Source organism: Rhinatrema bivittatum, chromosome 6 (assembly GCF_901001135.1).
Source record: "Rhinatrema bivittatum chromosome 6, aRhiBiv1.1, whole genome shotgun sequence".
In the NCBI taxonomy this organism is placed as follows: Eukaryota; Metazoa; Chordata; class Amphibia; order Gymnophiona; family Rhinatrematidae; genus Rhinatrema; species Rhinatrema bivittatum.
The window spans coordinates 150713016-150728986 of NC_042620.1; the positions used below are offsets into that span (position 1 = coordinate 150713016).

The following is a 15971-nucleotide window of genomic DNA, read 5'->3' on the forward strand; positions in this document are numbered from 1 at the left end:
AACGCAGGCTAAATTGAGTAGGATTGCTGGTTCCCTATCAGCCAAGCATCGGGATCACAAAATCTCATTGAACTTTGAAGCGATGTCGAAATGTATTATTTGTCCAGATCAGCCATCTTCTGGAAGTACGGCTGGACCGCCATCTCTCAGAACTTTACTACAATTATCTGATCAGGAGATGGAAGAGGACTCTCCAGCGGAAGTCGTCTCTTTCCCAGATTCAAGCCAATCTGACAGGGAACGTTCCCTGAACCAACATAGCTGTTCCTCTTATTTGCAGGAACCTCTACGGTACAGGCCAAAGCTACAACTGAGCCTCCAGCACCTAGACCTATTACACCAAGGGAAAACATCCTAAAAGCAGCAATTCCCTTGCCATGGGGAAAGAGATCCAGATTTCTTGTCATCTCTGGGCTCTGCCTTACATTCCTAGTACACAAAAACAGGAAAATCAGTGGAAGAAATGATGGCACAGATCACCTCTATTTTACAGTCCTTTTTTTGACAACCTGCCTTCTCAGCAGGTGTCTGGGTCTCCTCACTTTCCACGTCGATCGGAGGGATGTCGTCCCTTTCATTCTGACCACCCTCCATCACCTTCCAAGATGGACATCAGTCCAGAAGACTCCAACAGTCCTTCAATCTCACCAGTTTTTTGTCTGACCACCCTGATGAGTCTCTGCCATATTTGCTGGGAAGCTCAACTGGTATCCCTTCAGACTCTCCAGAGGAACTGGCTTAACCATCATCACCTCCAGAGGATCTAACTTATTCAGTTTTTAGAGAAGGTGGGAATTCTCTTTTAAAAATAGAAACTTGGAAAATACCCAACCCTAGGGCTGAGACGATGGGTATCTTGAAAATCTTAGAGGTGCTGTCGGAACCAACCACTTTCAATTCACATACTCTTACTCATTGATGGATAGGGCATGGGAATCCCCCCTATTCTATAGTTACAATATTTAGAAAGTTAGATCTCAAGTACAAAATGCAAAAGTCTATCCACTACAGCATGGTTCAGATTCCGTGTGTCTCGATGGTGGTAGTAGAATCAGCCTTGAAAAAGGTGAAGAAGACTAGGTTACATTCCAACGCACCTCCCGGGAAGGACGGTTGCTAGATGAATTTGGGTGGAAGATATATCAGAATTCCATGTTCAGTGCTCGAATTCACAAACCCCAGGGAATGGGAGCTGTTGAAGGCAGCGCTGTCTCCTTCACGGAAGGTGGGGGTATCCCAACCAAATAACATTAGGCCGCTGATCAGAACACTGTTCAAAGGAATCTGAGCTCTGGTGCTGCCATGGACTCAAGAGATTCTTCTTTGTCTTCCCTTCTGTGGCATCTTGTGGATAAGGATTATGGCTGATAGAGAAACATTCGAGCAACGTGATCCTGGTAGCTCCAGAGTGGCCACATCAACCGTGCTTCCCAAATCTGATCATCATGGCCAGAGGTGGGCCCCTGAAGTTCGGACATTGATCAACTTTTTTCCACCAGGGCTCAATATTTTTGGGTCAGGCAGCTCACTTCTGCGAGGAAACAACTGAAATGGAGGGGATGTACTGAAGTGGCTGTTTCCACCTTTATTGCAGGCTGTGCGACCACCTACATATTTGACATGTACGAATTTGGAGAATCTTAAAGTCTTATCTGCAGTTGACGGAGTGCAGCCTCAGACTGTTCAGGCTATGGTGTCATATTTTGGCTTTTCTACAGAGGTTCTGGCCTTTAACTCTCAGAGTCCAGGTAGCGACATTGGGTTGTCTCCAGGGTAAGTACAAGGGTGTATCCTCTGTCCGCACATCTGGATGTTATAGGGTTCTCTCAGGGAGCTAAGAACTTGTGTTGTCAGTGTGGAACATATGTCCATCTTGGAATGTGAATCTAGTCTTTAGAGGATTGTGTGAAGCTTGATTTGAACCACTAAAGAGAGCTATGGGTAAGGACTTTTAAAGTGGTTTTCTTGGTGGCTGTTTGTTCAGGTAGGAGAATTTCAGAGCTCCAGGCACAGTTGTGTCAAGATCCCTTCCTACAGATGTCTTATTCAGGGGTATCTTTATGCATGGTGCCTTTCTTTTCTGCCTGAGGTAGTCTTGGTGTTCCATTTTAGACAGTAGAGCTTCCAGCTTTTATGAATTTGGATTCCTCTGCGCCTAACACAGGGGATTTTAGGCTCTTAGTTTGGAGACCTGCATTATTGAAGTATCTAAAGTTCATAATTTCCATAGATTGTATCACCTCTTTGTACTGTGGAGTGGTCCAAAGACATAATCTTTTTCATATCCACCTTCACATTCCTTTTTTATGCCAGTAATCCCCTCCTTCTGTCTTTCATCCTGTCTTGCAGAAACCTCTCTTCTCTCTAACGGTTTCAACCGTCTACTTCAAGTGTTGCTTACACTCATAACTTTTGTTCTATGAATGGTTCAATGTATTTATTGACTTTAAGTTAATGTTCTGATTCATTCTCTGTCACACTGTTATGAAGTTAAATGTAACTGGTTTGTTATAATGTAAACCGGAGTGAAGGCTATGTCAGCTGTACCTCGGTATATAAACAAATGCTAAATAAATAAATAAAAATAAATAAAATAAGTCTAAGGCTCCAATTGTGCGGTGGCTGAAGGAAACTATCAAATAGACTTACATTTCTAAAGGGCACCCACTGCCGGGGAGTTTAGGGGCGCACTTGATGCATTCTCAGGCGACTTCCTGGACTGAGTCACAACAGGTGTCTCCACATTAAATTTGCTGGGTGGCTACTGGGAAGTCGTTGCACACTTTTTTGTTTTTTGCTCAGCATTATCACTTGTATGTAGAGGAGCCGACTTCCATGTGAGAGTGTTCTATGAGCGGAATTGTCCACATCCCATCCGAGTTAAGGGGAGCTTCGGTACATCCTAGGAATCTGGACTGATCTGGGTATGTACAGGGAAAGGAAAATTGGTTCTTACCTGCTAATTTTTGTTCCTGTAGTACCACAGATCAGTCCAGAGACCTGCCCGTTTACTGAGGGGAGAGTGTGCCACTTGTACTGTTGCTTTTTATATAATGCGGAGTTGGAGGTTTTCGATGTTGATCGCATATGTTAAATTTGGAAAACGAGTTTTCCATTGTCTTTTTGGGCATGTTCACCTTCTGGCTCGTTGGAGGGGAGTGAGTTTGCATAGAAGCTTGCTTAGAAATTTATGGTGGTTGCTGTCATCTTGGCTTGGGTACAGGTCAATACTGAGGGACTGCATGTGACACACTGGATTATGTACGGTGTTAGTGAAACTTTGTCTCCATCTGCTGGCAGGGAGGCAAAACCCAGGAGTTTGGACTGATCTACATGAATGAAAATTAGCAGGTAAGAACCAGTTTTCCTTTCAAGACCAAAGTGGTCCATCCAGTCTGTCCAGTTGAGATTCCTTCACTTTTGGGTAGATTCACACACAAATTCCCGAATGCCACCTATCAAATGATACCTCAGCACTACCTCTGAAACACACTCTGGGTTAGCCCTGTGGATACTTGGAGGGTCCCACTAAGCACTGCTCAGGCCTGCCTGCGCATGTGCCCCTACACCGGCAACCTCCCTGGATATTAGCAAGTGAAAGCTCATAGCCTGAGTCCTAGTTCCAATTGAACTGGAAGAAAAAAGGAATCTGAGGAAACTACAGGGCCAAAAATGTGGTTGGCAATAATGTGATCTTGACTGGTTAGGGCACTGTTTCTTTATAGTTTCTTGTATGGTTAACTGTATAATGCCAGGCACAACATGTTGTGATTATAATAAGCATTGCTTATCATGACTTGTATTATGGGGCCAAGTCGTTAAAGGCTGTGATCAGTGTGCACACTTAAGTGGACTAGTAACAATTAATTACTAGGAGGCTAATGTTTTTGTATTGGAAGGGCTATAGAGGGCAGCCCAGAAGACTTTTTTTTTTTTTGTATATTCTGTGTATACTTATCTTAGTGGCTAGGATACTAAGGACAATTTTGCATCCATTGTAAATACTTTTTAGCATAACCTGGCCCTTCTTATTTTATTTGATAGTAATCCATAAACTACTTACACTTTTTTATATTTCAGTGCTGCAGGAGGAGAAATTTTTAGCCTGTGTGTAGGTGACCAGGATGAAACATTCACAGAGAAAGATGTTATCCAACTTCTTCGTCAGATCCTTGAAGGTGTATGCTATTTGCATCAAAATAATATTGTGCATCTTGATTTGAAGGTAATCAGTCTACTTAAATAGCAGAAAAGATTGCTTGTGACAAAGGGAAGGGATGTTGAATGGACTGGAAAACTGGTTAAACTAGAGGCGCTAGTAGTTAAGATTGTGCTGCAAAACCTTTTGATTAGGGTTCAGAAAATTAAGGGTTATAAGCTATCTAAGGGGATGGATGTGTGGAGAAAAGAGCACAAAGTTGGATCCAGAATAGTTTGTAACAATAAACGTGTTACATTTGGGTGAAATTGAAGAAAACAAAAAAGCAAACCATTTTAGATAATACTCAGTATAAGATGGAAAAACCTATGCAAGAAGCATGAGTGATAAAACTGAAGCATTTGAAATAGTAACATCCAGACATGATTATATGACATTATTCTAGTCATTAAGACTGGATAGGAACAGTCTCTTGATTGGAAGCAAATTGCATATTCATAAAATATTGCATGCATAAGAAAGGGAGAGGAGTTTGCTTTTTATCAGAGGCCTAAATTACATCTGATCCTGAAAGAAAAAAATCAGATGACGGTGGTAGAAATGAGGAGAAAGAAGGATGTGAAACAAATAATTGGTATGCTGTAAACGACCTACTTTCACAGGGGAGCATGAACTAAAATTACTTGACCAAATAGGGAAAGTAATAATGCTGAGGGACTTCATCTAGAAATTGGATAGGATAATGAAGAAAGTAGACAAACATGGTGGGGGTGGAGGGGGCAAGGTTTTTGGATATCTTTAAGCATAGTTGCCCGTCTCACTACATGTATAGTACTGAAGTGCCACTAGGTGGCACCATTCAACAGTAGGCTGTGGTGCCACCAGGAAGGCTCTCATGTCCCTTCTGCTGATGAAGAGGGGGACCTTCTGGAATTGCTAAGTACTGATTCCAAAGATGTGGGTGAGGATATTGGTGGATGGGTGTGTTTGACACAATGGGGATTGGGTGTAGGAGGTGTGGTTGACCCTTTTGAGGATCAAGAGGGAAATTCTGGTGGATTGAGATGGGGACTCAGGATACCACAAGGGGGGCAATTCTACAAATAGAGGGTTAGTAGGCAGGTGAATGCTGGTGCTGGGTGGAAGGAGATTGGTTTCATTTGATGGCTATATTCTAGTCTACTAAATTGACTAGGAACATTTTCAACCACAACTTAGCTGGCTGAGTAGCTTTTTGAAATTTTCCACATGAGGTCAATTTTCAAAGGTATTTAAGACTAATCAGAGAAAATTCTTTCACTCAACACACAATTAAGCTCTGGAATTTGTTACCAGAGGATGCAGTTAGTGTAGCTGGGTTCAAAAAAAGGTTTGGAGAAGTCCATTAACTGCTATTAATCAAGTTCCCTGTACATACCCGGATCAGTCCAGACCATGGGTTGTGCATCCTGCTCAGCAGATGGAGACAGACTAGAACTGAAAAGGCATCTCATAATAGGATAGAACCTCCCCTGCTCCCTTCAGTATTTGTCTGTCTCCCAGCAGATGCAGGCAGCTGAACCCCTGGTTCCCTTCTCATCTTCTTATCTTTTCTCTGTGGGGTTTTTTTCTTTACGGATCAAGCAAGTATTAACCAGTGTTTTCCTAGCGTGTAGCAGATGGACTCGGTACAAATGGGTATAGTGTGCTCGTACTAGCAGTTGGAGACGGATCTGACGTCAGCACGTAGTACATATACCCCTGCAGGAAGTGCAGATGCTCAGTAATTTCCGTCTCCAAAGCAGTTTGGAGCTACCTCACGCTCGCTGAGCGTTTTTCCAAATTATAAATTCATAGAAGAATTCTACCTGAAGACGAGCCCCGCACTCCTGTGGTGATACCCTCGGGTCCCTCCCCCAGTCGAGTTTCCCGAGGTGATTTCCGTGGTCCCTTGGAGGTAGGAGCCTCGGTCCGGTGGCCGAATCGCGGCAGGGACCTAGCCCCCGAGTGAAAAGGGCTCGGGCACGGCGTAGAGGCAGCCTCTGTCCCGATCCGTTCGCTGTGAGGACTTGGCCCCCGAGCGAGACGAGTTCGGGCGCGGCCTAGAGGCAGCGGGTGCACTTCCTCGAGCGCGGCGGTGACTGTAATCACCCTCTCCCCCCGCAGCCGGAGACCGCCCGGGTCGCAGCCGGGAAGTGCCGAAGATCAGGTAAGGCGTACATCTTTACTTTGCTGGTCTCCGAAGAGCGAGGACTAGCGGGGTTTGCCTACGTGGTAGCCCGCCAAGGAGGTCGCTATTTTGCCTGCCTGCTCGCCGTCGCCTCATAGGCAACGGGCGCGTATATTAGGCGCCCGAAAGTAATTGGGCGCACATTGATAGGCGCACGTGCATATTACAAGGCGCATACTTTCGGCTGGGAGCACACCGGAACATAAAGATAAGACGCGATGGAGCGTATGGAAGCCAGCAAGCTCTTGGTCTGGGCAGAACGTTATCTAGAGCGCTTGGCAGCGTCCCACATTGCGGGGAAGGAGAATATCCAAGCTGATTTTCTCAGTCGCCAGCAGTTAGATCCCGGCGAGTGGGAATTGTCGGACAGGGCAATGGATCTCATCCACAGGTGGGGTCTCCCACACCTGGATCTGATGGCCACCATGTACAGTACGAAAGCTTCTAGGTGTTTCAGCCGCAGACGAGAGCATTGCGCGGAAGGAATGGATGCGCTGGTCCTTCCATGGCCTCACGACATTCTTCTATATGTGTTCCCACAGTGACCATTAGTGGGCAAAGTACTCAGACGAATTGAGCTCCATCGGGGTCCCGTCATCCTCGTGGCTCCGGAATGGCCCCGCAGACCGTGGTTCGCGGACCTGGTGAATCTCGCCACAGATGGTCCCTTCCACCTCAGACATCTCCCTCATCTCCTTCGGCAGGGTCCCGTGTTTTTCGACCAGGCGGATCGCTTCTGTCTAGCGGCCTGGCTTTTGAACGGCGTAGATTGAGGAAGAAGGGATATAAAAAGAGGTTATATCCACTCTGAGAGCTAGAAAGCCAACTACCTCTCTTGCTTATGTTCGGGTATGGAAGGTTTTGGAAAATGCGTGTGCCAATCATAGGGCTCCGGTTTCTCAAGTCCTTTCTTTTCTCCAGAACGGTCTCTTTAAGGGATTGTCTTTTAGTTCCTTATGGCTTCAGGTCTCCGTGCTGGGCTCTCTCCTGGGAAGTATTGACGGTTATCCGGTGGTGGCTCATCCGGATGTCGTCCGTTTCCTCAAGGGGGCCAAACATTTGAATCCACCAGTTCTTCTTGGAGTCTTAACTTGGTTCTTCAGGTTCTATGTGAAGCCCCCTTCGAACCCTTACGGTGAGCTATGCTTAAAGATTTGACTCGTAAAATCGTCTTCCTGGTTTCCATCTGTTCAGCCAGAAGGGTCTCGGAGCTTCAGGCTTTGTCGTGCAGAGATCCTTTTCTACAGTTTTCGGATTCCGGCTTATCTCTCAGGACGGTACCCTCCTTAGGTCGTGTCTTCTTTTCATGTCAATCAGTTGGTTGAACTCCCGGCTTTTTCTTCTTTTTTTTTTAAATTTATTTATTGCATTTCAAGGTTTTATAAACAGAACAATTGGATATTATGGAGGCAATTATATCAAGAAAATTCAAAACTAATACATATTATTCCCATACTTATCCTACAATAGCAAGAATAATAAAAAGGAAGATATTAGAGAACGTAAACGTCAAGTAACACATGGAGCAAAACAATAAGTATATACCTCAAAATTCTTTTCTTGTCTACCCCCTAATCATATTTACTTATCCCTACATAACAGCTCTTAAGAGTGTGTATCTAGATATGCTCTTAATTGGTCTGGGTAATTAAAGATATATGTATTTTCCAGATGTTTTATATAACATTTACAGGGATATCTTAGTGAGAATTGTGCACCCCTTTCTTGCACTTCCTTACGAAGTGCAATAAAATTTTTACGTCTTATCTGAGTTGTTCGCACAACATCTGGGAAGATTCTTATGGGTGCACCGTAAAAATTCTGTTTTTGTTGTCTAAAATGAAGTTTTAACACTTCATCTCTCTCTGAATAAGATAAAAACTGAACTAATAAGGTGGCTCTATTTTCAATTTTGGATTCAAATGACTTTTCCAAAAATTCTGTCAAATTAAAATTTTCTATATCTTTTTTTATTATCCTCCCTCCCTTGTTGTAAATAGTAAATCTTAGATAATTTAGGAATTGAAGTATCTGAATATTTTAAGATATTTTTCAAATAGCTATTAAATAAGTCTACTGGGGTAGCCAGATGGACTTAGGAAAATTTAATATTCTTAAATTCAATTTCCTATTTTGATTCTCTAGCATTTCTATTTTCCCCTCATATTCTTGTACAGATTTTATCAAATTCACCTGAATTTTCTGAATTCCTCCCATTTTCTCATCAAGAATATTGACATTTTTCTCTAAATTATCAATTTTCCCCTGCATATGCACATTCTTATTTAAGGCTTCTTGAACGTTAAGAGTTAAATTATTTATCGACTTTTGCATATTAATAATCATCAAACCCAATTCCTCCAATGTAAATTTTTTGGGAGTGATAATAGGTATGTCCTGTATATTCAATCTAGGTACTGTATCTCCTGACTGTTGCGGAGTCCCATTTCCTCGATCTGTATCAAATATATAACCATCCTTGGCATCCCAGGGCTTTTGTTCTTCACTGCCCTCTGAGATTTTCGTTGCTTCACCAACGTCTCCTTGGGAACCAAGGGAACCCCCTAACGATGAAACAGTTTTTTTCAGATCTCGTAGATGGAGGAGCTGGTTTCTCCGGGGCACCGGGGGTTAAAGATGCTTCGCTGGCCAAGCAGACTATCTCTTGCTCCTGAGTCAGTCTGCTAGCGGCCCCTACCGGTGTTCGCATAGGGGGAGTTTGAAAACATTCCGCAATAGTTGACTGATACATTTTAGCTGGAGTAGACATTAAGGAAAGTTCTCTTAGCTTTGCTTTCCTCTTAGTGTGAGGCATAGCAAAAGATATTTATTAAGTATATCAATTCCAGCGGAAAATTCTTTACAGGAATGCTTTCAATAAGACAAGCAAATCTTATACTTAACTGGTCACTGTTCTCTAAGGCCGCAAGTTGAAAATCCTCCGTCCCACACCGTCCAAAGCCAGACAAAGCCGCGCGCCCCTTGACCGCGTGCGGCTTAACGGTTGCGCCGGGGTAAGCAGAGTCTTATAGCTTACCCGGCATCTCCTTCTCAGACGTCACCGGCCAGCAAGAATCCGGAACTAGGTAAGTTCAAGCGGGCCTCTCACCAGGCAGACCCTAGCAGGAAAAGATGCGGCCCCGGCTTTTTCTTCTGATGACATCATGAACACTCCGGGAGTTAATCTTCGCTACTTAGATGTGAAGAGGGTCTTGCTGCGTTACCTTGAAGTTACCAATGATTTCTGTGTATCAGATCACCTGTTTGTTCTCTGGAGTGGCCCGAACAGGGGTAATAAAGCCTCTAAGGCCAGTATTGCCCATTGGCTCAAGGAAGCTATTGCGTCTGCGTATATCTGTAAGGGCCGTCCCGTTCCGAATGGTTTAGAGGCTCACTCTTTATGCTCTCAGGCCACTTCTTGGGCCGAGAGCCAAGCGGTCTCTCCTCAGGAAATTTGTAGGGCAGCTACTTGGAAATCCCTGCATACCTTTGCTCGGCACTATCGTATGGATGTCCGGGCTCCAGTGTTTGGCTCCTTCGGACGGCAGGTTCTTCGAGTGGGACTGTCTCTGTCCCACCCTGTTATGGAAGCTTTGGTCTGGACTGATCCGGGTACATTCAGGGAAAGGAAAATTGGTTCTTACCTGCTAATTTTCGTTCCTGTAGTACCACGGATCAGTCCAGACACCCTCCTGCACTAGTTTTCCTCCGTCCGCTCGAAGTTTCTTTTTTTCCTTTTTCCAAATACCTGAATATCTAAATCCTCTCTTCTTTCCCAATTAAGGCACCAGAAGCATCTAACAGATAAATATGACTATACAGAATTCTAATTGTTCAGTTGTTCAACTGTTTTGTTCTTGTTACTTGCTTGATCTCTAGGGAGTTTTTTATCTGCTTTGAAAGTACTTTATACTGAAGGGAGCAGGGGAGGTTCTATCCTATTATGGGATGCCTTTTCAGTTCTAGTCTGTCTCCATTTGCTGAGCAGGATGCACATCCCATGGTCTGGACTGATCCGTGGTACTACAGGAATGAAATTTAGCAGGTAAGAACCAATTTTCCTTTGACTTAGGGAATAGCCACTGCTATTAATTGCATCAGTAGCATGGGATCTTCTTGGTGTTTGGGTACTTGCCAGGTTCTTGTAGCCTGGATTGGCCACTGTTAGAAACAGGATCCTGGGCTTGATGGACCCTTAGTCTGACCCAGTATGGCAATTTTCTTGTGATGTTGTTTTAGGGGCAAGTTTTTCATGCATAGTGAGACGTACGTACAGCACAGTATACCTTCTTGAAGATTTGACGTCATTTGGAGTGAGGAAAGTCTCACAAAAGATGACATTTTGTACTATGTTATCTTTCCCTAGCTTGATGCTACCCTGCTATAGAGTCCATCAAGCTAGGGTGAGAGAAAGTAGTAGAAATGTCATCTTCTGTGAGCCTTTCCTCACTCCAAATGACATCAAATCTTCACCAAGGTGTACTGTGGTGTTTGTACTTCCCACTCTGCATGTAAAACTGGCCCCTAAACAAAAGCCTCACCTTGAGCTATTAGCTGCCCCTCCTATAGAGACATAAATACTTGACTTATTATGAAGGCCTTACTCTCTCGCTCTCTCTTCCTTTGTGAAGTATCACAGGGCGCAAAAAGTTTACTGCTCTATGTGATACTCCCTATGCGAAGCCCTATTTTACCACATGGTGCAGTAACTAAAAAAAAAAAAATATCCTAAACATGCCCCTTTTCCTTATCGTGGGCAATAGGCCTGTGATATTACAGCATTTTGCTGAATCTAGGGGTAAGTTGTTTGGCATTTCTGAAGTACTAGTTCTGTTTTGTCATTCCTGTTTTGTTTTTTGTTTTTTTGTTTTCAGCAAGAAAAATGTTTGTGTGTTTTGTGAAAGGTTTCTGTTTTTCTCATCTAGCCTCAGAACATATTGCTGAGTAGCACAAATCCTCGTGGTGATGTAAAGATTGTAGATTTTGGTATGTCTCGGAAGATAGGTACTTCCAGTGAACTGCGGGAAATAATGGGAACTCCAGAATATGTAGGTAAGAGAAACTAAATAACTTCCCTTTTTTGACTTTGTATTTTTAAATCTGTGGTCTTAAAAGCTCATGTGCTATATCTTTTGATTTATCCTTATGGTAGACTGAAAAAAGGTAATGTAGCCCACAAAGAATCCATACCTGTATGAGTTTAACTTTTTGTAGTCCTTAGCTACTATCATTTTATTGTCTGCTTTCAAATAGGCTTCAGAACTTCCCTTTATGGAATAGTGCTATCCTTTTAGAATCAGCAGGTAACTTTCATGTGTGTGCAAGTTATAAAATAGCCTAGGCATGCGCACATGTGTGCCCAACTTTGCAAAGGTGCATAAATCTCAATTCTGCCATATAAATCAGGGAATTTTAAAAGGTGTGCATGTATATGCTATTGCCAATTTCACCAGTTTGTCCACAGTTCACCCATTTAAGAGCTAGGTCCTCCAGACCCTTTAAACCTGTCGGAAATGGATATTTTTTAGTTTTTTATCTTACACCTCCTTCATAGCAGAAGTAAACTTATGTGGCAGGGGATCTGGGCATGTGTCCAGGCACATAAGTATTTACACACACATCTCTTGGCCACACCCTGAAATGCCCAGACCATGCCCACACTGTACCCTTCTTTGAAAACTTGAGATGTGTGTACAGTGGAAGATATGCATGCATTTGGGCAGCTTTTAAAATTTGGTAGGCACGCGTGAGCCTGTCTGGTTTGCATATATCTTGATTTTAGCGTGTGCTAGGCTTTTAAAATTCACCTCTTAAAATGCATTTACTTGTGTAAAACGATTGACAATTCTGTGGCATATATTGTAGCAATTTTCAAAAGTCCACTTACATGCATAAAGTGCATTTACATATGTAAAACCCAGTTTTAAACAGCAAATACTTTTGATAATTACCTCCTTTAATGATATTTTTGTGCCTGGTTTGGCACTATAAATTGCTCCCTGCTATCCCCTGGAAAGTGACCTTTTGCACGCTAGTTTAATTTAATAGTGCTTACAAGTATAGTCATTTGGCATCCACTTTTAGATTATAGTGTCATATTTAACCCTTAACACTTCAGCTGTATGGTATATTAGGTTATGCAGTGTACTTAACACAATTTTTAATTTTATCCTCTTACAGCCCCAGAAATCTTAAATTATGAGCCCATTACTACAGCAACAGATGTTTGGTACGTTCAGTATTCTCTATTCATTAGAATATAGTTTTGGGTAACCACTCTGTAGTTTGGGTTTTTAATTACTTGACTGAAATAAACATGTGAAGGACAAATTTCAGACATTTACCTAGGTAAATTGTGATTTTACTCAAGTAAATTTGCTGTTTAAAGTTGTCGTACTTAGTGTGGCTAAAAGTATTTGTAGCGTTTCATAGTGCATGTGCTTTTAGCCGGATTGTGGGGAGACTTAAGAAAGGTGCCTAGATCCTGCCTAAATGAACATTTTCATACCTGAGCACCTACATTTAGGATTCTTAAAAGGTGGGTGGGGGTCAGGTCAGAGGAAGTAAGTTAGAATTCATTATTGATTTACAGCAATGGGTGCATAACTTAGGTATCTAAATGTATGCAGATATATAGCAATGTGAATTTAAGGGCAACAGATTTAGAATGTTAGTTATGTACCCCTTTTTTTTTTTTTTCAGCTGAACTTTATGTGCTGAAAGCAGATACTTTAGCGATCTGCTTTTTATTTATTATTATTAGCCTCTTAGTAGTTTTAGGGGGATGACACTTTGGGGGGGAAATGACATAGAAAGTCAAAAGTAAGCTTTTTTTTTAATTTTATTTTTTAACTATTTTATTTCTGGTAACTTTTCAGGAGTATAGGAGTGATCTCATATATGTTGTTAACTGGCGAATCTCCATTCTTGGGTGCTGATAAGCAAGAAACATATCTCAACATCTCTCAGGTTAATGTGGATTATTCGGAAGAAATATTTTCATCGGTTTCAGACCTAGCTATTGACTTCATTCAAACACTTCTTGTCAGAGATCCAGTGTAAGTAGTACTAATTACTACTATTAGTAGTTTGTGTTACCTGTATAAATAGATTTTGTTTTTATTTATTTTGTATTTATTTAAGCGTTTTTATCAGAGGTATAGCTAGCAGCCTTCACCCCGGTTTACAAGTACAACAGCCTATTACATTTAACAGTGAACTGAGAGAACTGAGGAAACATCAAACTAACTTATTACAAGCAACTTCAAACGTTTATAACAGGGTATATCTGTGATCAAACCATTTAATTTCTAGCTTAAAATGTTCTGTGTCATAGTCTTAGTAGTGCCATTGCATATCCGATAAAGGTTATACATGGGATGTTGTTTGGTATTAACTAATACCATCTTTGAATGTTTGATGGAATAACCATGTTTTGAGCTCTTTTTTTTTTTTTTTTTTTTTTTTTAAATGACTTTAATGTTGCTTTGTGAGCTCAAGTACTCTGGTACTGAGTTCCATAATTTCGGACCAGCAATGGATATGGCTCTGTTCTTTGTGGTGGATAGCTTGGCTAATGGAAGTGGTATTTCTAGCTGTAATTTACTTGCGGTTCTAGTCGTGCGTTGCGATCTGTATATATGTATGACATTGTCAAGGGCTGTGTTATCTGTTTAGTAAATTGCGTTGTGTAGAATTGTTAGTATTTTGAACTCAATTCTTTTTTCGACTGGTAGCCAGTGTAGACTGTTGAGCACGGGTGTGATGTGATGTCTGATTTCTTTTTGCCAGCTAGGACTCTCGCTGTGACATTTTGTAGTCGTTGAAGTGGTGTTAAGGTCACTTTAGGTAGACCTATCAAGAGTGAATTGCAGTAGTCAAGGCTGGTGAAGATCAGAGATTGTAAGACTGTTCTGAAATCTTGGTGGTGAAGCTTCGGTTTTAGGTGTTTAAGTATTTGGAGTTTGTGGAAACCTTCTTTTGTTTTTGTTGTGATGTGCTTTTTGTAGGTTAGTTCACTGTCAATCCAAATGACAAGGTCTTTAAGTTGTATGTGGTTGTTGTCTATTTGGAAGGGTGGGGTGGTTTTGGATCCTGAGTTTTTTCTTTCGATTAGGATGCATTCAGTTTTGCTCATGTTTAGACATAATTTTAGGTGGTTTAATATATTTTTGATAGACTCGAGGTGAGAGGCGGCTAGTATCATTGCATATTCGGTGGTGGATGTAATTGGAATGAGGAGTTGTATGTCGTCAGCATACATGTAGTAAGATACACCTAGGCTTGATAGAGGAAGTAGATAAACATTAAAGAGTGTGGCCGAAAGAGCGGACCCTTGTGGCACTCCTGTTTCAAGGGGGGATGGCTTCTGCTGCGTTGTTGTTGATGGCGACTTTGAAGTATCTGTCTTTTAGATAAGAAATGAACCAGGCAAGAGTTTTGCCTGAGAGCCCTATGTTTGCTAGACTAGATATTAGCTTTTTGTGGTCAACTGTCAAATGCTGCGGAAAGGTCGAGAAGGATTAGTATGTGACCTATTTTGTTATCAAAGCCTCTTAGTATATTATTGGATAGGTTAAGCAGTAGAGTTTCCGTGCTGAGGTTTTTCCTAAAGCCGTGTTGGGTGGGATGTAGTATTTTGTAGTTCTCGAGGTGTTCATTGAGTTGTTTCAGGACCGCTTTCTCTGTCAGTTTTGCAAGTAGGGGTAGATTTGATATTGGAAGGTAGTTGTTCAGGTTCTTTCTTTTTAGTATTGGTCTGATTGTTGCAATTTTTAACTTTACTGGTAGCTCACATTCTTCAAGAGATTTATTGATAATTGCTGCTACTGTTGGGGCTATGGAATGAGCAATTTCCTTTAGCTCTCGCGTGGGTTTGGTGTCTAGGTCATGGCGAGCTGGGTTTATTTTTCTTAGCATTTTTTCTGTTTCCGTGGAGGAGATTGGTTCAAAGTTAGACCATGGTGTTGTATTTGAAGTGGATATTTGGTTTTCTTCAATCGAGGAGTTGTTGAGGGATTCCGTTATTTTGGTTATTTTGTTCTTGAACGTTGCTAAGTCTTGGCTTAAATTGTTTGGTTCGGTTGTGTTGGAGTTGATTTCAGAAATGAGGTTGTTTACTATGTTGTAAAGGGATTTGGAGTTATTGGAAGAGTTTTTGATCTTTTGGCTGTAGTAGTCACGTTTAGTATTCAGAATCATTTTTTTTTTTTATAAGTGGCTAGTTGTGTGCGATATCTCTGCAGTGTCATGGTACACTTGTCTTTTTGCCATTCTTTTTCACATTTCCTAAGGTTGGATTTCATGTTTCTTAGTTGAGAGTTGAACCATGGGTTCTGTTGTACCCTATGATTTTTTAGCTGTTTAAGTTTCTCAGGGTTTATGGTATTTGCAGTGTCTTCTGTAATTTGGAACCAGGAATTGATAGCGTTGTTTATATTTGAGAGGTCCAGATTTGCTAGTTGTTTTTCCAAGTTCTTGTTGGAGAAGGATGGTTGGTTTGGAAGGGTGGTCCGGTATTTGAAGGCACATTGTGATTCATTTGTTTTTGTTGAGTTGTTGATGTTTGCTTTCATCTTGAATTGTAAGAGGTAGTGATCGGAC

General features: G+C 41.8%; 1 protein-coding gene across 2 annotated transcripts in view; it reads left to right on the forward strand.

Annotated features, from left to right (window-relative positions):
• The window catches only part of STK17B (serine/threonine kinase 17b), a 40663-nt gene that overhangs the window by 7619 nt on the left and 17073 nt on the right, over window positions 1-15971 (forward strand). For both annotated transcript variants that reach the window (XM_029606071.1, XM_029606072.1), the window contains exons 4-7: window positions 4081-4225; window positions 11294-11420; window positions 12549-12597; window positions 13247-13426. In XM_029606071.1, coding sequence (XP_029461931.1) covers window positions 4081-4225; window positions 11294-11420; window positions 12549-12597; window positions 13247-13426 — 501 coding nt within the window. The remainder of the gene's footprint in view (window positions 1-4080; window positions 4226-11293; window positions 11421-12548; window positions 12598-13246; window positions 13427-15971) is intronic.